Source organism: Babylonia areolata, chromosome 6, assembly GCF_041734735.1.
Source record: "Babylonia areolata isolate BAREFJ2019XMU chromosome 6, ASM4173473v1, whole genome shotgun sequence".
NCBI classification, from domain to species: domain Eukaryota; kingdom Metazoa; phylum Mollusca; class Gastropoda; order Neogastropoda; family Buccinidae; genus Babylonia; species Babylonia areolata.
In genome coordinates this window covers 7776419-7797586 of record NC_134881.1, presented here as the reverse complement: position 1 = coordinate 7797586, position 21168 = coordinate 7776419, and the positions used below count along the sequence as shown (strand labels likewise).

The following is a 21168-nucleotide window of genomic DNA, read 5'->3' as shown; positions in this document are numbered from 1 at the left end:
TAGTTAGCAGTTGTTTTGCTCTGGCTGCCCCATCAGTTTTATGCTGTCTCAGAGGTATCATATTACTTTTATATACACAGCTGAATTTATTTTGTCACAGTATCTGCACTAGAGACCATACACAGCTAAATTGGCTCTGTCACAGTATTGACACCAGGGGCCATACACAGCTAAATCTGTTCTGTCACAGTATCTGCACTAGAGGCCATACACAGCTAAATTGGCTCTGTCACAGTTTTGACACCAGAGGCCATACATAGCTACATTTATTCTGTCATAGTATTGGCAGAGGCCATACACAGCTATTTTTTTTATGTCAACAGTATTGGCACTAGAGGCCATACACAGCTCAGTTTGTTCTGTCATAGTATTGGCAGAGGCCATACACAGCTATTTTTTTTATGTCAACAGTTTTGGCACTAGAGGCCAAACACAGCTCAGTTTGTTCTGTCATAGTATTGACACCAGAGGTCATGCACAGCCATATCTCTTCTGTTATAGTATCGGCTCTTGAGGCCATACACAGCTAAATTTGTTCTGTCACAGTATGGGCACTAGAGGCCATACACAGCTAAATTTGTTCTGTCTCAGTATCGGCACCAGAGGCCAAACAGCTAAATTTTGTTCTATCATAGAACCAACACCAGAGACCGTACACAGCTAAACTTGTTCTGCTGTCGTATCAGCACCAAAGGCCATACACACCCAGATTATTTGTTCTATCACAGTATTAACACCAGAGGCGTCTGTGAAGTGAAGGATTTCAGACTGTGGTTTTCATCTTCCCATAAAGTCTGTGGCACACTCACATCCAGATAGGAGCCAATCAGAATCAGGGCCTGAAATATCCCTCAGTGATTGGTCTCTGACAGGGTTTAAACTCTATAGTATCTCCGCCATCAGTCAGTGATGCTAACCACTTCACAATTAGGGTTCGTGTTACTATAGTTCTCTTTTCTTCTGGAGCGGAGAAATCTGTTTCCTCCCGGATCAGAGAGAAATTTGTGTGTTGTTTGATGTCGAAATCTGGAAGTTGGAGTGCCTGTTCTCAATGTAGTTTGTCAGTTTTAGCCTGTTGTGATCCTCAGCCACTGGAGCAGTGTGAAGTTGCTTTCAATGGTCAGTGTGTTTACCTCAGCACTTTTTTTTTTTTTTTTTTTTTAATCAAGAAGTTGGATAGAAATGAAGCATATTGAGCACAGAACATCACATAGAAACACTCAAGAATCTGAACTGAACTTCAGAAAACACTTAAAACATTGAAGAGAATTCATGGGGCAGCTCAGGTAAACTGATATTTTGCTGCTTTTAAAGATCCTAGCTTTTCAGTTTTATCTGTTTCTGTTGTTGTTTCGTTATTTATGTCTGTTTGGTCAAGGAGCAGTGTTGTCCCTTGTCATCATTTGTGGTTTGTTTGTTTTGTTTTGTTTTTTTATATATTTTTTATTTGTTTTGTCAAGGAGCAGTGTTCACAGCAGCTTGTTGTTTGGTGTCATTGTTTTGTTACGGAGCAGTGTGCATAACAGCTTCATGTCCTGAGTCATTGTTTTCTCCAGTTTTCTATCTAAAATAACCCAGGACATAACGATGTGTGTTTCTGATGCAGTGGAAGTTTCTGTTTGGTAAGGATTGGTGAACGGCTGTGTTTTTTGTTTTTTTTTCTGTATGGTACATATGTTTGCAAATAATTTGGGAACAGCAGATACATCACTGTCCAGCACAGATCACAGTTTATGTAATGTGATGATTGACTGTCGTCAAGCTGCATAGAGAAGGGAATCTCAGAGTGATCAAAATGAACCAAGGAAATGATAAGAAAAGTATACTGAAAGGCAAGATATTTGATTCTAGTTTGTTTGGCAAAAGTATTATTTAGCTTTTGCTTTCATGGCTTACTGGACCAGAAAGATCCAGCGCTGTTCTGCAAAAGTCGAAGTGAAACCATTTTATTGATTTCATTTTGGATGATTTTAGGAATTTCATGTGGGTTGTTGTGACCATGAGAACAAGCCATTTGAAAGTTTTGAAGATAACTGTGAGCCCTGACTTTTGTTTGGGAAGATGACATGATTATTGTGTTTGGTGACTGGTCTTGGCTAAAGATAGGTGCTATATTAATACCCATATCATCATCAACATGAATTTCAAACATCATTGCTGAAAGATTGTGACTTAATCACTTTTTGAGTGGGTAGCCCTCACTATGCAGAGTGAATCCATATCACTCTTGATGATTCTGATAATTCTGATTATGATCAGTTTAGGTTTATGTTCCTTTCTTGGACAAGAAGAAAATGGGGAAAAAAAGAGGAATAGGCGTTATAAGTTGAGGTTGCCATCGGACAGTGATGTTCCGGCTGAATCCCTGGAATATTTTCCCCATGTTTTGATGCTGTCACTGCTGTTGTTGAGTAGAGAGCATGGTTGCTTCTTTTGTTTTTGTTTTGTCTTTTTCTTGCATTTCTTGTGCATTTTGCATCATGTGGCATGGTTACCTTTTTTCTCTCCCCTTGTCTGGCTGTATAGGGCCACCACCTCATGGCGTTGTGCCCACCACTACCAAGCATCTCTCGGCTTCTACCAGTGTGCTTTATCACAAACGAAACTCAGACTTTTCTTCCTCGGGAATGCTTAATGTCACCAACCGACCCGATTCGTTGCTTGGTAAGCATTTGGACAGCTTGTGACATTGGTTGGTTGTCATGTCCAGAGTGAGTGGACTGCCTGATTGGCAAGTTCTGCTTTTTTGTTTTTTTTTTTAACAAGTAATCCTTTAACCTTTGATCTTTTGTTAGTTTTGTGTGTTTATGATGTTGTGGTATGCTTGTGATAATTAAGCTTTATTGATGAGTTTAAAACTTTTGGTTTCGCCGAAGGGTAATCAGATTGTTTTGCCTGGAATTAACAGACTGCTGGCTGTCAGTACTAATCATTTGTTCAACATCCTTTCTTTTTGATTCACAACCAGCCAAGGAGACTAACAATATGTTATCAATGGGTGACATCCCATGGTATATTTCAATTGGGGGGAAAAAAACAATGCTTAAAACATTTGCTTTGCAGCAATATTTGGTTTAACATTTTGAGGTGTATTTGTATTTATTTTGCTTATCCATGTTGTTTTATATTTCTTAACAAGGTATTCTTTATTCCTGTGATTAATATAGATAAAGCAGTACTGTGCATTAATAGATGCATGGATGCAGTTTGTATGTGCCATATTTTCATTGACAGAAGTGTCAGAATTTTTTGTCCAAATACAGATTTCCTGTTGAAAAGAAGATGGAGAAAAAGGATTTAATATACATGAAAAAAAAGTTTAAAAGAGAAAATGATAACAGCCAGTACATTTCTGTTGGGTTTTTTTGGTTTTTAAGAATTCTTTCACTAAATAAGATAAGATGACATTATCTTTCATACAACAGTCCAATCCGTATCCATTTTTACATATTTTCGGAGAAACTGAATGCTTGCCACTTCTGTTGATGGAAATGGAAGTTAGGTTTGTTGAAAAGTATGTTGGTGTTGTGGTGTTTTGTTGGTGTTGTGATGTTGTGTTGGTGTTTTGTTGGTGTCGTGTTTGCTAGTCCTTTGAGCCAGACCTGTGCTTTTTTGTTGTTGTTGCTGTTGTCTCTGCACCTTGCTTTCAATGCAATATTAGTAACAATAATTATGGTAGTAATAGTAATAAAAAGAATGATGGTAAGCAATCAAATTGATAGAACGCTGTTTGATACCAGGCTTCCCCACAGCATTTCTCAATCACAAATTGTTCTACTAAAGATTAGAAGGAAAAGAACATCAAACACAGTTGCATGAAAATGAAGACGGTTTGCGAAAAAAAAAAAAAGTAATGGAAAAATATCTCAAAACAACAACAACGAATTATCACTGTATGCGGCATGGTAGTGCACGTAGCAAAAACCACGGTGCTTGGTTTTAAAAGAAAAGCTCATGAAAGTGATGGTAGAATAACAGATTGAAGAAAATAGAGAGCACGTTTGTGGAAAAAAAAGTCATTTTAATGCATTACCGACACCCTCAGCTGTTTAACACAACAATGTTAGCATGGGAAGAAATTGAACAAGTAAAAAGCATTTGGATAACATTTCAGAAGGGAAAACATGGCCTGTATATAGAGGAAAACTGAATATGTATAATGACCATCTGCAAATGTGTGACACAACAATAACAACACAATATGAAGAACTCCAACAAATCAAAGTTTGAAACAGCATTTCAGAAAGGAAAAATAACATTTCACTTCAGAAAGGAAAACACAGCCTTTATGCTGTTAGTTGTAGTTTTACTGGGATTTCTTGGGGTTTTTTGTTTTTGTTTTTCAATTGGTAAACACAAGTCGTTCAGTCGAGTTTGATTAATGATTTGTCTTCCTACAAGATTTTTGCTTGTGTTTTAAACTAGACTGAGAGTATAGTCCTATTTGACACCTAGAGGTTTGGGCATCACAATCTTTATCTGTTGTTGATAAAGCAGTTGTTTGCTGTATGTGATGTGTCTCTTGTTGTGTGCTGTGTAACAGGTGGTATGCTCTACTCTACGTTTTGTTGTTGTTGTTTTTTCCTCTGCTGTGTGTCATTCCTGTGTCTTCATGTGTGCTTTATATATAGTCCCTATGTTTGCATGTAGCTTGTATGTGCATGTACAATTCTTCCTGCTTCCTGTTAACATATACAGAGATGGTTATCCTGCGTTTTCTGTCAGTCCTTCTTTGGAGAAAAAAAAGAAAGAAAGAAAGGAAAAACACACCTCAGTCACCCTTACCCATTTTCCCCTACCACTCTCTCCTGATGCAGCTTGGACCTTTGTGCTGACATGCACCTCCGTTATTTTCTGTCCCTCCATCCCTCACCCCCGCCCCGTTGGGTTGCCTCCTCTTGCTGGGTTGGCTGCCTGCCAGTAGCCCTCAACGCGATACCCGAACGCCGTAGATCTGTTCTAGCCCCGTCCGCCCCGCTGCCCACCCGGCCCAAGAGCGTGGTGACCCTGAACATCTCTTCGTTGTCCTCGCCTGGTGGTGTGAAGCTGCGGGACAAGGCTCCCCGCAAGCCCCGCCCCGCCTCCGTTGGGACGTCCATGCCCAGCTTCGTGACCCTGGAGCCGCCCAGGTCATCGCCGCGCAGCAAGAGCACTGACCGGCTGGCCCGAGGTAGTATGCTGTCAGGACGCATGGCCCCTCCACACCCCACACCCACCCCACCCCTTCCACTCCCATCCCCTAGTCTAATGCCCTTCCTTTACTTCCTGACTCCTCAGGGAGCTGGTCAGAAGCAGACACATCTCTTTTTATTGTCATACACCTTCTCTTGTAGTTATCAGTCCCCAGGAAGGTTTCAGACTGTAGCTACACACTCACCCTCTTGGAGAGCAGCCAGAATTTCATACAGGAGTGTGGTGTAATACAGTGCAGTACAAGCACACGTTTCCCCCTCTGCGTCATGCACATGGGATTTTGTCCTCTTTTCCTGACAACTTGTTCTGGTTGTTAGGAACACCGGGATGTACAGCACATCTGATGGATTCAGGATTTCTTTCTGTGTCATGACCTTTTGTTAAAGGTTGATAGAGAGAAGAAGAGTTCATACATGTATCTATATACCCAGACTACATGCATGTATCTTTTCCCATTCTTCAGATATACTGGACAGTACAGGTATGTTTGATGCACATGGAAGTGTACTCATTGATGATCATGCTTGCAGTGCTGCTGTTATGAAATGTTGAATGCTAACATGAGCTGGGTGTATGATAATTCCAGAAAAAAAAAGACAAAAAAAAAGAAGACAAAAAACCTCTGTTGAAATGAGTCACATGTTTGGTGAATTGACTAATGAAGGAAGACAGACCTCAGGAACAAACTGTGGAGGTAAATGAAGTAGACTCTTGACTGTCCCATTATCAACACCAGAAAGCGGAAATCATCACACACTTGTCTACGTACATTTTGTATTTGTTTCCCATTATGCAGGCTCTCCTTTCCCGTCCAGAGTAATCAGTTTTAAGCTGCTCTCAGTCAGACCACTCTGATATATTGCTTTCATCACAAGATTGCCATGAAATAGGGGTCAGTCATGGCTGATGGGTAACAAGTGCTGTGTTCTAGAATTAACCCCTTGAGTGCCAGCAAAAACAACAAAAAAACAAAACAAAAACAAAAACCCAACAACTAAGAACAAACAAAAAAACTGTAGAAAGTCATGAAACAATATCCAGAACAATCAGCCAAAAACTGAGAAAATTATTTGGAGACATACCAGTCCAGATCAGTGTGTAAATTTTCAGCATTTCAGAGTTATATCCCTTCTTTTGGTGATTTCATCGATGATGTCACTAGGCATGTATGTAATAAATACTTTTATATATATATATATATATATATATATGTATGTACACTAAGGCACTCAAGGGGTTAATATGTATGTGTGCCATTTGCTCTCTCAGAGTGATGTGGATTTTCTGTCACCAACTGCAGTCTTTGCACTCCAGTTTATAATGTGTCTACAACACTGTAACCAATATTTAATCATAGCTGGGTTTGTTTTTTTTCACAACTCTGATGTCTTGAAAGTGTGTTGATATTATATGAATAACTCTTTTTCTTTCCTTTTTTTTAATTTTTATTTTTAAATTTCGACTTTCATCTTGCGTGAACTGTCTTTTTTTTCTTCTTGTGTTCCATACATCAGTGTATTTGTTTATGTATGTAGTGTTCCCATTACACAATATACTTGTATATGTATTGTGTTTTATTTACTAAAACATAGAAAAGTGTGAGTATTAATCAAAGTAATCAGTTTTCATTTAGTAATTGTTCAGTAGATTGTAGTATTTCTAGTTTCATCAGTAGCTTTGCTGACAGGTGGGTGTTTATATCCCCATGGGGCATGTCACTTGTAAAATGTACACCAGGGAACTTGGAATACTTGAAGAAAAATAAAACTTCTCTATTTTATGCTGATAGTAATTATATGTTTTGGGATCCTTTTCCAGAAACGAAAAGTGTGAGGATATCTTGTTTAACCCCTTCATTGCTGAACCTTAGTGAAATGCTTGTCATTATTCTAAAGTGCCACTTCTGCTTTTTCTGTACTTTTAAATTGTGTAATTGATTTTGCTGAACAAAAGCAATGCAGTCAGAAGTTCAGGTAAAGAGTGATGACTGACATCCTGACCTGTAAGCTCAGTTTTATCACATTGAGACAACCACCTTCGTTGGTCAGCATATTCAGCAGCAGCAGTCATTACAGGTTACAGGTCCAGCAGATCTACTGCTGTTCATCTGTCATGATCATCACGGTTTTCTTATCATAAGAAAGGATTTTTGATACATAATTGGCAGTGTTATGTGTACTTTGGCATAATACCTAATGTTTGCTGTACGCTTTTAAATTCTAGTTACAACATGGACATGCTTAACAGTTACTTTTCATTTGATAGTGATTTCATTTGCTGTTCAAGACTGCACTATCGTTTCTAGTTTGAAGATTTCTTTAAAACTTGAGTTGCTTGCTGTATTATTAAGCTGTTGTAAATGTTTCATGCTAATCAGTATTGGAATCTGCTTTTGTGTTTTAGAGGATTTATGGCACATAGATAAGTAAAGAAAACTTGCTGTCTCTGTTTCTGTTGGGTGATTTTAATCCCACCTCTATATAACACATCAGGCATCGTGAAAGGAGTTTATAAATGTTATTTAAAACTCCTACCATCTATTCCAAGGAAAGGATTAAAACAAAAGAAAAAAAGAAAGGAAAAGGAAAACAAAATTACCATCAGATAATCTGCTCAGTGTTGAGTGATTGGTTGTTGTGAAACTAATTAAAAAGTAATTTGACCTGCCTGATACCTGTACTTGGTTTCATTTTCTTTGAGTCACCTGCCCCCAGTTGTCTTGATTGAAGCAAGGTAAGGTTGTAATTAATTGATTATTATCATTATTTACATAACATTTGTCACTAAGAAGAGCTTTTTGAGGGCTGGCTGGGGGATGGGGGGTGGGGTGGGGAATGAGAGAGAGAGAGATGAACAGGTGAGGGTTGGTGAAGGGAAGGATGGGCGATACAGATCTCGACAGCAGAGCATGACCCATGTAGCTAGAGCAAACAGCAAGTCACAAACAGGTATAGATACACGAAAGCACACCTCGGTGACATGTCCATTTTAAGCGGGAACTAACCCAGCTCACCTGTCTAGCTCATTCCTATCCAGAGCGATCCCGACCCAGAGGCTCCGCTGCCTCAGCCCGCCGAGCAGATGAGAAGGAGGAAAAGAAGGCAGGGGATAAAAACGGCGTGAAGATGAGCCGTAGGACGTTGGACAGACTGTCCACGCCGAGACAGATCGCCTCCGTCATGGGGGATAAGAAGGAGCCAGCGTCGTCCACCACCCCTCGAAGGGAAACCGTGGCCAGGGTGAGTGTGCAGGGGTCGAAGGACTGTTGTTTGTGTTGTTTGTTGTCAATGGCTTTGCTGCTGCGCTTTTCTTCAGCATTAGAGTTGAGCTTAACGACCTGTTGGTTAACACCCTGATGGTCAAGTTTGGGTTTCTTCAGCATTTCTGCAACTTGTTTGAAGGAAAAGTTTAGAGTCATTGGTTGAATGTGTGGTTCCTTACTTTCAAATGTTCCACAGGGAATGGATTAAGTGATGAAGTTTTGATTATGTTAATCACGTCAGGAAATTTCTGCTGCTTTCTTTCTGTTTTTTTCTTCTTGGTGTTGTACCACTGATGTGCATTTCAAAAGTTGAAGGCAACAAATGAACAGTTAAGTTCTTCATTATATTGATTTTTTTTAAATGAAGTAAGAAGAGCAAGAAATGATAATAATGCAGTTTTGTACATATGGTCTGAACTAAAGGTTTTGATTGCTAGTAAACTGAACAATGTTGAGTGTGAATAGATGGCAAAGTAGCCCACGATAGCAGACCAGTAAAACCCAGTGTGTGACTTTTGTTGCATCTTGCGCTTCAGGCCAGATTGATAATTAGGATAAGGCGAAAAGTAAGTCCTTTTGGTGAATGCTGAGTCAGGCATGCTTTGGTAGCCATGTGGTGGGAACCCTCTGTGTCTTGGTCAGCATGTTGGACTCCCATGACTGCCCTGTTCTTGTGGTCACAGGTAGAACGTCAGGCATGCCTGTTTTCCATGTTTTAGCACACTACCGTCTCCGCCAACTCCACATCTCACAGCTCCCACCCCCATCCCCCTTTCCATTTTTACTTAGTAGGTCTGCATAAAAATGGGTTTCTACTAAAGTATCCCATGGAATATCATTTAAAATGTTTAAATATCTGCTGAAAAGGCCCATGGCATAAAATCCACATAGAGATTACAGAATGTTTGGTTTTCTGCTGAAAAGGCCCATGCCATAGATCCACACAGAATGTTTGGTTTTCTGCTGAAAAGGTCCATGGCATAGATCCACACAGAATGTTTGGTTTTCTGCTGAAAAGGTCCATGGCATAGATCCACACAGAATGTTTGGTTTTCTGCTGAAAAGGCTCATGCCATAGATCCACACAGAATGTTTGGTTTTCTGCTGAAAAGGTCCATGGCATAGATCCACACAGAATGTTTGGTTTTCTGCTGAAAAGGCTCATGCCATAGATCCACACAGAATGTTTGGTTTTCTGCTGAAAAGGTCCATGGCATAGATCCACACAGAATGTTTGGTTTTCTGCTGAAAAGGCTCATGCCATAGATCCACACAGAATGTTTGGTTTTCTGCTGGAAAGGTCCATGGCATAGATCCACACAGAATGTTTGGTTTTCTGCTGAAAAGGTCCATGGCATAGATCCACCTACAGATTGCAGAATGTTTGGTTTTCTGCTGAAAAGGTCCATGGCATAGATCCACACAAAATGTTTGGTTTTCTACTGAAAAAGGTCCATGGCATAGATCCACACAGAATGTTTGGTTTTCTGCTGAAAAGGCCCATGCCATAGATCCACACAGAATGTTTGGTTTTCTGCTGGAAAGGTCCATGGCATAGATCCACACAGAATGTTTGGTTTTCTGCTGAAAAGGTCCATGGCATAAATCCACATAGAGATTACAGAATGTTTGGTTTTCTGCTGAAAAGGTCCATGGCATAGATCCACACAAAATGTTTGGTTTTCTACTGAAAAAGGTCCATGGCATAGATCCACACAAAATGTTTGGTTTTCTGCTGAAAAGGTCCATGGCATAGATCCACACAAAATGTTTGGTTTTCTACTGAAAAAGGTCCATGGCATAGATCCACACAGAATGTTTGGTTTTCTGCTGAAAAGGTCCATGGCATAGATCCACACAGAATGTTTGGTTTTCTGCTGAAAAGGTCCATGGCATAGATCCACACAGAATGTTTGGTTTTCTGCTGAAAAGGCCCATGGCATAGATCCACACAAAATGTTTGGTTTTCTGCTGAAAAGGTCCATGGCATAGATCCACACAAAATGTTTGGTTTTCTGCTGAAAAGGTCCATGGCATTGATATCATTGATATTGCCCCTCTTTTACTGACCCTGATCAACTGATGATAAATTTTCATGTTCTTTTAATGATACTTTTTGTAGTTGGCATGCCTGGAAAATAGTGGCAACCATTTTTACCTGTCCACCTGTTCTTTTTGCATATTGTTGTTTATCTGAACAGTATAGTTCCTGCTGTACTGTTTTTTGTCTGATTTGTTGTGAGTCAAAGTGTAGTTGCGGTACCATCCAAAGTGCAGGACTTAGTTGTGATGACCTTTTCAATGAAACTTTACAGCTTTTTGTTAAGAAAAGAAGACAGTTGTGTTTACTTTTTGAAAGCAGTTTTGTGTACCTTTTTAAAAGCACTGATCTGAAAGGGTTATATATCTGACTCAATGTTTTATCAGCCTTTCTAATGAACCTGCTCATCGGCAGCAGTGGAGGGGTTAAGCTTTTACAGTTCCAACAGCTCTGCTGCTTCTTACCAGTCATGACATCATTTTGCCTACTCATCAAAGAAGTGCCAGGAAAAGCTTGTCACATTTCTTTGAAGTTGTTAGGAAACAGTTTTCCTTAAAAGTTCAGTTTGGGTATTCATTTCAAGACAACACAGAACCATTTCCAGTGGAAGCTGGTTAAATTGTACATATGAAGACTATTCTCAGCAAGGATTTTTTTTTTTTTTTTTTTTTTTTTTTTTTTTCTCAAAAGGAAGATCAGTCTGCTGACAGGCATTTATTGAAATTTGTGTACACACAAACTTGAGCACAAGTACATGCACACACATGCAAAATCACACGTGCGCACACATTATTCCTGTTTTGATCTGTGGATCAGTGATCAGTTACGAACCAGGTTGTAAACCTGTGTATGCTTTCATTTCTTTGTCTCCTTTTTCATTCTGATATTTTCCTCTATTCATAATTCTTCTTTGTCTTCGTAGTACTGCTGCATGCTTAAATGTTAGTTCATTTATGTGTTTGAGAATATGACTGAGATGACATCATTATTCTCATGGATTATGATACAGTTATGATACAGTGTTGTCATGGAAATTGAAAGGAGGTGGTACTTAGAAAGACACACAAGGAAACTAGCAGCTATTTCTTTAACCAGTAGGCTGAACAGAAGCAGATAAAGCCTGGTAACACTGATCACAGCACTCTCTCTCTCTCTCTCTCTCTCTCTCTCTCTCTCACATGCGCACCAGCATGCATATGCCAATGAACAGGAACTGAGTAAGAACACAGTTATAAGGCAAAGAATCTGAATAGATTTCTCATTTTAGTCATGTGGATAAGAAGATATTATTATCATTGTGACATATATATCAGAATGGATGGTCGTATTGCCCAGTTCTATCATAATGGACACTGTCACTGACCCCAGCCACCCAGAAAACAACAACAACAAAACCCCCATACTTTTGGACTGACCCCAGCCACCCAGAAAACAACAACAACAAAACCCCCATACTTTTGGATAAATACTGTAGTACACCCATCTCATCCATTCCCCCCTCATCGACACACTCAACCCCTCCACATCCTTATATTCAAAAATGTTTTTATGGACCTATTTGTTGGCATTTTGTTGTTTCTTCTGACTGGACTCTGTGTATCTCTCTGCCTTCCCTCCCCCCCATCCTTAAAAAAAACCCCACACAACCAAAAAACCACTCACCCTGTTGTCTAGAAGTGTTCAGTGTATTGGCTGTTTGCAGATGTCAGCACGAAAAGCTTTTTCCACCTCAAATCTGGCTGTGTCCCCACAGGTTTGTGTGTCGGTGTATTGGACACATGTAGCCCTTCAGATTTTGTTATAATCATCGTGTATCTTTATACTCTTTGCATGCAGTGTACTATTTTGACATGTGACTTGATGTGCTATCTTTTTTTTATGATTTATTCATGGGCTCAGCCGTTGGGAGTATTCACTGATTTTATTTTTCTCATTGGTGTGTTTGATTTTATATGGCTATTTTCTTCTTGTATTTATTTACAATATTTGTTATGATGAAACTGTGGTTGTTGTTTTTTATAGGTGGATGATGTAAGTTGGTACTTTCCTTCTTGCCAAATTACTTTTTCAGTAAATCCTGTTTTCTGTTTTTTTCCTTGGGGATAGGGGGACAGGGTACTGAAAAACTATTAGATACTGTCTGTGTGTTAACAACAGCAAAAACTTTAAAGAAAAGACCTGACAGACATTCATACAAATAGTGAAGAGTAAAATAGAAATTGGGAATGTTGCTGAATGTGTTCCACTGGATCTTTTCAGAGGAAAGAACTGAAAGCTGTTCTGAAGAGTAGTCTGACCTTGTTGCTCTTTATTTTGAGGGGTTAAAAAACACAAAAAAGCACCCTTGACATAATGGCATAGTGTTAAGTATTTTGAAATGATCACATAATTCTGATGGGTTGAAATACTGTGTAAGAAAAATGCATTAGCAGCAAATGTTTAGAAATGTTCACAGTGTTCTGGTGGATTAAAACTATGACTGTCACCCCGTTGCCCATGAAAGGACGTATTGAAGCAACCTTTTAAGCAGCTGCTCAGCCTGTTTATTCATCTTTGTGTACTAATCAGTTGTGATAACTGTATTCATGAACACTTATTACTTTGTGTCCTGTACTGGTAACGTGTATGATCTGACCTTCCTGCCCCTCCTTTTTCTGTACTTCGTTAAACACTGATGTGTCGGACTAATTTGGTAACGTTGGTAGCTTGAACTCTGTTGCCGCAAGAGATGCTGTAACTGGCAAGTTGTTTGGGAAGAAAAGAAAAGAAAGAAAAGAAACCCCTTTCATCCTTCTTTGCAGGCTTGTATCCTCTGTTTTAGGTTTATGAGGTCAGCATGGTGGCGGTAAAACATTGCACATATAGGCTTCTTGATTGTATTTGATTTTTTTTTTTTTTTTTTTTGTTGCACTTATTGCTGTTTCTTGCTGTATATGTATGAACAGTGAAAGATGCTTGTAAGTTGTATGAATCTGTTTGAGCAATTGACTTGCTCATTGTGACGGATAGTGTTTGTTTTTTTTTGTCTGTGCGAAAAGTTTGATATGTGCACAGTACTTAATCGAATTGTAGAACAGTGTAACCATAAACATTGTTATGATAAAAAAAAAAGCAAATTTGAGTGAGCAGTCACATACTGTCTAGTTCATCCACAAGGGAAGTACAGTGCTTGAGTTAAATCTTCTTCTGCATTCATGGGCTGCAAGTCCCATGTTCGCTCGTATGTATGGATGGGCTTTTACATCTTGCATCTGTTTTTACCCTGTCATATAGGCAGCCATACTCTGTTTTCAGGGGTTTGCATGATGGGTATGTTCTTGCTTTCATAACCTACCAACTGCTGACATGGAGTACAGGATCTTTACTGTGCATATTTGATCTTCTGCATGTGTATAGGCACAAAGGGGTTCAGACACTGAAAGGGCTGCAGATATGTTGACCTGGAAAATCGGAAAAATCTCCACCTACCAGGTACGCTGAAACCAAAGATCAGACTCGGGAAACTTGGGCGAGAGTCCAGCACTCCAACCAACCATTCAGCCACTTCACCTGGCACCTGTCAGTTTCAGTTTCAGTTTCTCAAGGAGGCGTCACTGCGTTTGGACAAATCCATATATGCTACACCACATCTGCCAAGCAGATGCCTGACCAGCAACGTAACCCAACGAGCTTAGTCAGGCCTTGAGAAAAAAGAAGAAGATAAATACATAAAAAAGAACTACTACTACTAATAATAATATGTATAAGGCGCAAAAACTTGATGAAGTCAACCATAAGCGTACAAAAAAAAAAATAAATAAATAAATAAAATAAAATGTCAGATTTCAGTCAAAGCAAGCGATGGCCATTCGATTGTTTTTCTGTTCTTATCCCCTTACTTCAGCTGTAGTCAGACACCGCCCTTGTTGCGTGAAAGAAGCTGAGCACCCTGTGGAGTTATTTCATCCCATTGTTTTGCCCTCTTCTGTTAGACTTCGGTTTTGTTCCCAGTCAGCCCGTTTCTTTTCACTTTGAGCTGGATGCTGATACGCGTTGCAGAGCTATATCATAACAGATGCTGATGGTTGCAAACAAACCAAAAAACAACAGATTCTGCAGATGATTAATTTTATTTTGTTTTCTTGCCTTTCTTTACCTGTTTTTTTGTCTCGAGTGAAAAACATGAACAAAAAGTGGGCATTCCTTTTTCTAGGAAAGGAGTACATCACGTAATTTTGTTTATTTATTCATTTATTTTTTGGTCACTTGTTGACCACTAGCACAAAATGTTATGGAGTGCACAGAGTTAATGTTAAACTGAGGAATAGTTTGTAATATTGATTCGATAAGTGAATCTTGCTGTAGATAACAAGTAATTGGTGTGCGTCTTATTTTGTATCTTTGTAATGTTTGTGTACTAATTTTGTAACAGATAAGGTTAAGTCTGATTATACAGGGACTGAACTTTTTGGTTTCCTTTAAAAAATAACAGCAAAAAACGAACAAAAAACAAAGACTCAAATGAAAAAAACACCATAAGTTAAACTGTCATGTGGAATTGGTGTGTTCTGTCTCTTTCTCTATCTCTCTGCCTGTCTCTCTCTTTATGACACATATTAATGAATATATAATAAACAACATCAGTTAAACTGTCATGTGGAATTGGTGTGTTCTGTCTCTTTCTCTATCTCTCTGCCTTGTCTCTCTCTTTATGACACATATTAATTATTTAATAATCTGCCTGTCTCTCTCTTTGTGACACATATTATTATGCTGAATGCTGTTACAAATCACCTGTGATGCTATCTTTTGTAGATTTATGCTGAATCAGACTTTGTAAGAGTGAAGGTTATTTGATAGTTTAACTGTTGGTGGGTTGTTGTTGTTTTTTCTCTTTTTTTTTTCTTGTCTTCTTATCATCAAAGTTGACGTTTATGTAGGTGGATTCCTTTGATACGCAGCATGATATGTATGGGCCGTCTTCCATGGTACCAGTGCACAGAGCCTGGCTGTTTCAGTTCGCTGTCTCATTTTTGTGTATTCCTGGTGTAACGTGATCCCTCAGCTCCTGTATCGCACTGTCTGGGGGAGCAGTATCGAGCCGACATTTTCTGGTTCTGTTTGCTTTGTGAAAATGGAACAAAACTTTAGATTCTGTCGTGTTTCATTTATAGATCTTTTTGCTAAATGATCAGTCGACTTTAAAAAACTGTTTTGGAGGGTTTTTTTTTGTTGTTGTTCTTTTCTTTTTATCTTTGTGGAAAAGCTGACATGAGCTGGTGTAAGAGCGAATCATTTTTTTTGTTATTTTAGAATTTAACCAACATGATCATCATCGTTTTTCATTAAGAATGTCATTGTATGTTTTTTAACTATGAGTGAATGATGCAATGTGTGTGTGTGCGTGTGTGTGTGTGCGTGTGTAAATGTCTGCATATGTGCGTGTTTGCATGTGTGTGTGAGTGATGCACATTGAATTATTATTTATTTGCAGTTTGCTGTGTTTTAAAAATAAAAACTGAAATCTTATTCACATTGCATTTGCTATTTGTAAAAAAAGCAGTGGAAAAAAATGAAGTTAATGTTGAAAGCCATCGTCACATTTCCTTTGCCATTTGTAACATAGCAAAGAAGAAGAAAAACGAAGTTGATGTTGAAAGCCATCTTGCAAGTGACCCATTGCTCGCAAACATAATGAAATGATGGTCAGATTATGGCAGTGTACTTTTATTTTATTTTATTATTATTATTCACAGTTAGTATTCATGATTTATTTGAATCATGGTTAACTGATTAGTAAATGGGATGATTGGGAAAAGGCAGGTCCATTTTCTACACACAGTGGATATACAAGAAAGTAGGATACACATGTTTATCATTTGTGATGGTGTAGTTTAACAGAGAATTAGTCATGTTAGCTGTTGGCAACCAGTGCATGATCTTATTAAGTGTAAAAAATGTATCAGTGTGTTCCAGTGAAGAGTAAAACAATTTTTAAAAAGTATTCCTGACAAGTCAGATTGTTTTTGTCCAATTGTTGAGCAAGATTTTGGACCATATTTCAGTTGATTCTTTCAGTGTATTTGTGTATGCTGTCTGAGGAAGTTAGTTGAATGTTGAAACATTAGAAAGTTTTAATTTTGAAACTTTTATAAAGTTTGTTTTATCTTTAAAACATTAGAAAGTTAGTTCTATCTTGATTCATGTGTGTTCTTACGACCATGCTGAAGTTTGATGCACCATAGACCCGGATAATTCATCACAGTGAGTGCCTCACTCAAAGATCAAACTGATATTTCTGATTGATCGCAGAAGTCATCCTTCCGCGAGAAGACCCCCAAGGAAACGCCGGCCAAGACCCCACAACAGCCGTCGTCAGCCCCACCTGCAGCCGCCGCCCCCACCACCACTGGCACCACCTCCACACCTCCCTCCACCCGCACCTCCTCCGCCACCCGCACCCCTGTGCGTGTGGTGTCCCCAGGCCCGGGGGCAGATGAGGATGGAGGCAGCACTGTCCCTCAAACACGCTCCACCCCCACCACTGCCCCCGCCGAGAAACCATCGGCGGACATCAGCGCAGAGGAATACAAGGCCAAACTGGCTGAGAAGCGCAGGCAGGCCAGGGAGAAGGCGGAGAAGGAGGCAGAGGAGGAGAGGAAGCGTCAGGAAGAGTTGGAGTGAGTGGTCATTTTTTTAGTTTTTTCTTCTTTTGGCTCTTTTGACTCGGCTCATTTAAGCAAAAAAAGTCTTTTAACAAAAAATTTCTAAATTCTTAGAAAATCATGTCAAAGAATTCTGTGTTTTCATCTTTTATGTTTGTGTTAGTTTTGGTTCAGATTATTCAGTATTGAAAGAAATAATCTTGAAGGAAAAACAAACAAAAAAACACAAAAACAATATAGGTCTGTCTCAGGGTAGAAACATGCATTGGAGAGAGACATGTAGTATTAATTTTCCTGTTGCATTTGTTATAATCGTTACATTTAACAGGTGTAAGCCCTCCATGGTTTATATTCTCATCACATGTTGACAACATATTTGTCACATAACGAACGATCCTTTCTCCTCCTACTGACAGACGGCAAGAAGAGGAGAAAAGACGTCAGGAAGAGGAGGAACAGCGACGCCGGGATGAGGAGGCCTTACGACTGGCAGAGGAAGCGACGAAGGCAGAGGAAGAGCGCCTACAGAAAGCCATCGAGGCGGAAGAGGCACGCAGAGCTGAAGAAGCGGCTAGGCTGGAGCAAGAGAGACTGGCGGTGAGAGTTTTGTTGGCATCATTTTCAGAGTATACCTTTTCGGAACAAACCAACAAAAAAATGTCCTTGTATGTTGGTGTGGAAATAATGTGCGTACTGTGAAGATGAGGGATCTGCTCCTTTTTGAATTTTTTTTTTTTTTAAGCAGATGTTGTTATGGCATATATGGATAAGTCAGCATGCTTTGGCACCTTCTTGAAACTGAAAGCTGAACTACAAATATGATGTTTGTTCATTTAGACGCTAGGAAGGTGGCTCAGATGAAAACCACAATTCATATTACAACATCCAAAATCCAAACCGGTTTCTGTTGTTTCTAACAAACTCAGTGATATATGAGTGAGAGTACATGCATGTTTGCATGTGTGTGTTGAGTGAACACACCTTTTACCAAATTTCCCCATTATTGTACGTTTTTTGGTTGTTTTTTTTATAATAAATTCATACAGAATGCCTGAATATTTTTTATTTGGGATCTGAAAAAATACCTAAGCATTTATGGATAATCTTTGTCTTTAACACTAACCTATCTGAATCAACACCCATATTTGATGCCCCCCTTGTTCAAACAAAAGATAAATAAATTGCTGATTTGTTCATAAGACAGCAGCAGGAGGAGAAGGTGCTGTATCATTACATAAAAGGAACAAAATAATTTTGTTTTCAGAAAGCCATAACAGACTTTGGTGTATGTTTTATGGAAGTCATCATATGGGGTTTGTTTTTTTTCATGTTGTGTTGCATGACACATATGAACTCAGAAGAGTGTCATCAGTTCTAGGCTGATGCTAAATAAATGCTTATTACTCATCAAAACATTGCACTCCTATCAATATCTGATGAAAGAGTTCTCACCTTGACATTGAAAAAAGTGAATTGAAAAAAAAACAACTTCTGTGTTATGGAATATACAACATTACAGTGTATAAGGAAAAATCAGTTTAGCTTTCAGAAGTCCAAAACAAACATCTGTCTATGTGGAATACTGTATTCATTGAATATACAACATTACTGTGTATAAGGAAACAATGATTTAGCTTTCAGAAGGCCAAAACAAACTTCTGTGTATATGGAATACTGTGTTCAAGGAATATACATTACAGTGTATAAGGAAAAAATGATTTAGCTTTCAGAAGGCCAAAACAAACTTGTGTGTGTATGGAACATACAACAAAGCAGTGTTGATTTGACTGACAGAAAGAGGAGGCGGACAGAAAAGCAAAGGAGGAGGCAGAGCGCCTGGAGCTGGAGCGACAGGAGAAGGCTCGGAGAGATGAGGAGGAAAGACAGGAGAGAAAGAAGGTGAGAGGCTGTGGTGTGTTTATCTGGACACTAATAAACCGGGCCCAACTGAGAGAGAGAGAGATTCAAGATTCAAGATGGTTTATTCATGTATAGGCCTAGGCCCCTTATGAAGGGGAATGTGAACATTATTTTACAAACAATACATCACGACACTGTGAGCATCAATAAACACAGTCAGACAAAAATATACCAGCATTACAGTTCAATGTGTAGAACAATAAAAGAAAAAACAAACAAACAAAAGAATACATACAGCATTTTCACGAAGTAGCCATTTCTCTGAATTTGAAAGCTTTGTATAGAAATAGTGAAAATTTGTGAACAACTTCAGGGGAAGTAGATGACATCAATAAGTTCAACTTAAACAACATAGGTTTACTATAATAATTAGGCTGAATAAACTCCTCTCGAATGTTCCTTAAAGCTGGACAGCAAAGAACAAAGTGTATCTTATTTTCTTGTGATTCTTTACATAATGGACAGGTCAGATCACTGTCGTTACATGTTCTGTATCTGTAATGATGGACTGCTAATTCTGTAAAACCTAATCTAAATCTTATCTTGAGAGAGAGAGAGAGAACCAGCAGCAAAGTGAGAGCTGTGTGATCAACGATTTCCTCACTTAAACGGGAATTCATTTACTGCAGTCATTTGTGAAGGACAATGACTCTTGAACTGAGAGGCAAGACTGCAGTGGTTCTCATTGCTGAAGCCTTGGGGGCTAGTTGGCCTTAAGGGACCATGCCCATTGCTGAATGTCCTAAAGCCCTCTCAGAGATCAGGTTGGGTTCAATAGACAATAGGTCATATGACCGGAAGAACATAAAATCAATAGGTCATTTTGAAAATCAATAGGTCAAATATCACCCGTCCCAGGCTTTTTCAAACTTTATAAGGCAGCGATAAAGATTCGTTTCGTCACGGATCCGTATTTTAATAAACCAGTTTATAGTCATTTCCTGTAGGAGCAGACGACAAAGTGATCGCGATCGTTAAAGAGAGAGAGAGATGGTTACTTTGGTTGACCGACTGGTCATAAAAACAATAAGTCATGTGACCTGGCAACTTGAAAAACAATAGGTCATTTCAAAATTAAATGCGTCGATGACCGATGTCGAACCTGATCCCTGCCCTCTTAGCTGAGCGAGTGGGGATGTAGCTTGGGCAAGACACTCTCCACTATAGTCACTATGTCTCGCCCAGATAGTAGGGACAGCAGTTACCTTCTTTGCTGTTCTGATGGTCATAGTTGGACATGACTGACTATCACACAATATACCGGGAATGTTGTATTGAGCCACATATTCCATAATCTGTCATACATGTGGTTTGTGAGCATTTATATCTGATTGAGATATTCTTTTCAATATTCTTTTTTTTGCATTACATGAAAACATGGTTGAAGATTTCATGTTTTTGAAGAGAGAGAATTTATTTCTGTGTACGTGTGTGGTTTTTTTTGTGTGTGTGTGTTTTTTGTTTTTTTTTTATCTCACCACAAATTTGAAGATTTCATGTTTTTTGAAGATAGGCATTTATGATGAAAACAGTATTCATAGTTTATAAGTTGACCATGTGTCTGGATGCAAATATTTACAGAAGCACAGATAGGTTAATGTGAGAAGTGAAGAATGAAACCAGGAATAGAAAGAGGCTTATTGGTTTTCTTTATAAATGTAAAACGTATGACTGGTTGCCAGCAGCATGCAGCTGTGATGGATGACTTTGCGTGTCGTGTTGCAGCGTCTGGAGATGATCATGAAGAGAGTGAAGACAGACAGCCCTGCAGAGGGTGCCAAGGTCAGTGTGTCATCACGTTAACTGACTTTTCTTTTTATCCTGCTGTTTTCAGAGAATGGTTCTTGAGTGAGAAATCAAAGCTTGTTGCTTATTGCCCAGCCGGCCGCTAAAGGGCCGTTTCAGAGCTGACTTGAGTGTGAGACAGACATGATGTTGAGAAATGGTGGTTTTTTGGAGTGCTATGAATTAGATTTGCAGAATTTTTGATGTAACAGAGAGGAGTTTGAATGGGGTAGAAAAAATGTTTTGCTTGAGTAAAAGGAAATAATCAGGTTGTACATTTATTACTTATCCTTATGATGCAAGTTTAATTTGGTGTGTTTAGT

The 21168-nt window shown here is 39.0% G+C and overlaps 1 protein-coding gene across 14 annotated transcripts in view; it reads left to right on the top strand.

Moving 5' to 3' along the window:
• Positions 1 to 21168, top strand: part of LOC143282703 (uncharacterized) — a 187976-nt gene that overhangs the window by 155800 nt on the left and 11008 nt on the right. For 6 of the 14 annotated variants that reach the window (XM_076588382.1, XM_076588383.1, XM_076588394.1 and 3 more), the window contains 7 exons: positions 4964 to 5170; positions 8230 to 8432; positions 12199 to 12249; positions 16788 to 17155; positions 17557 to 17737; positions 18935 to 19039; positions 20786 to 20842. In XM_076588382.1, coding sequence (XP_076444497.1) covers positions 4964 to 5170; positions 8230 to 8432; positions 12199 to 12249; positions 16788 to 17155; positions 17557 to 17737; positions 18935 to 19039; positions 20786 to 20842 — 1172 coding nt within the window. Of the gene's footprint in view, positions 1 to 2526; positions 2665 to 4921; positions 5171 to 8229; positions 8433 to 12198; positions 12250 to 16787; positions 17156 to 17556; positions 17738 to 18934; positions 19040 to 20785; positions 20843 to 21168 lie in introns of all 14 variants that reach the window. The other 8 variants (XM_076588384.1, XM_076588390.1, XM_076588392.1 and 5 more) reach the window with 6 other exon arrangements.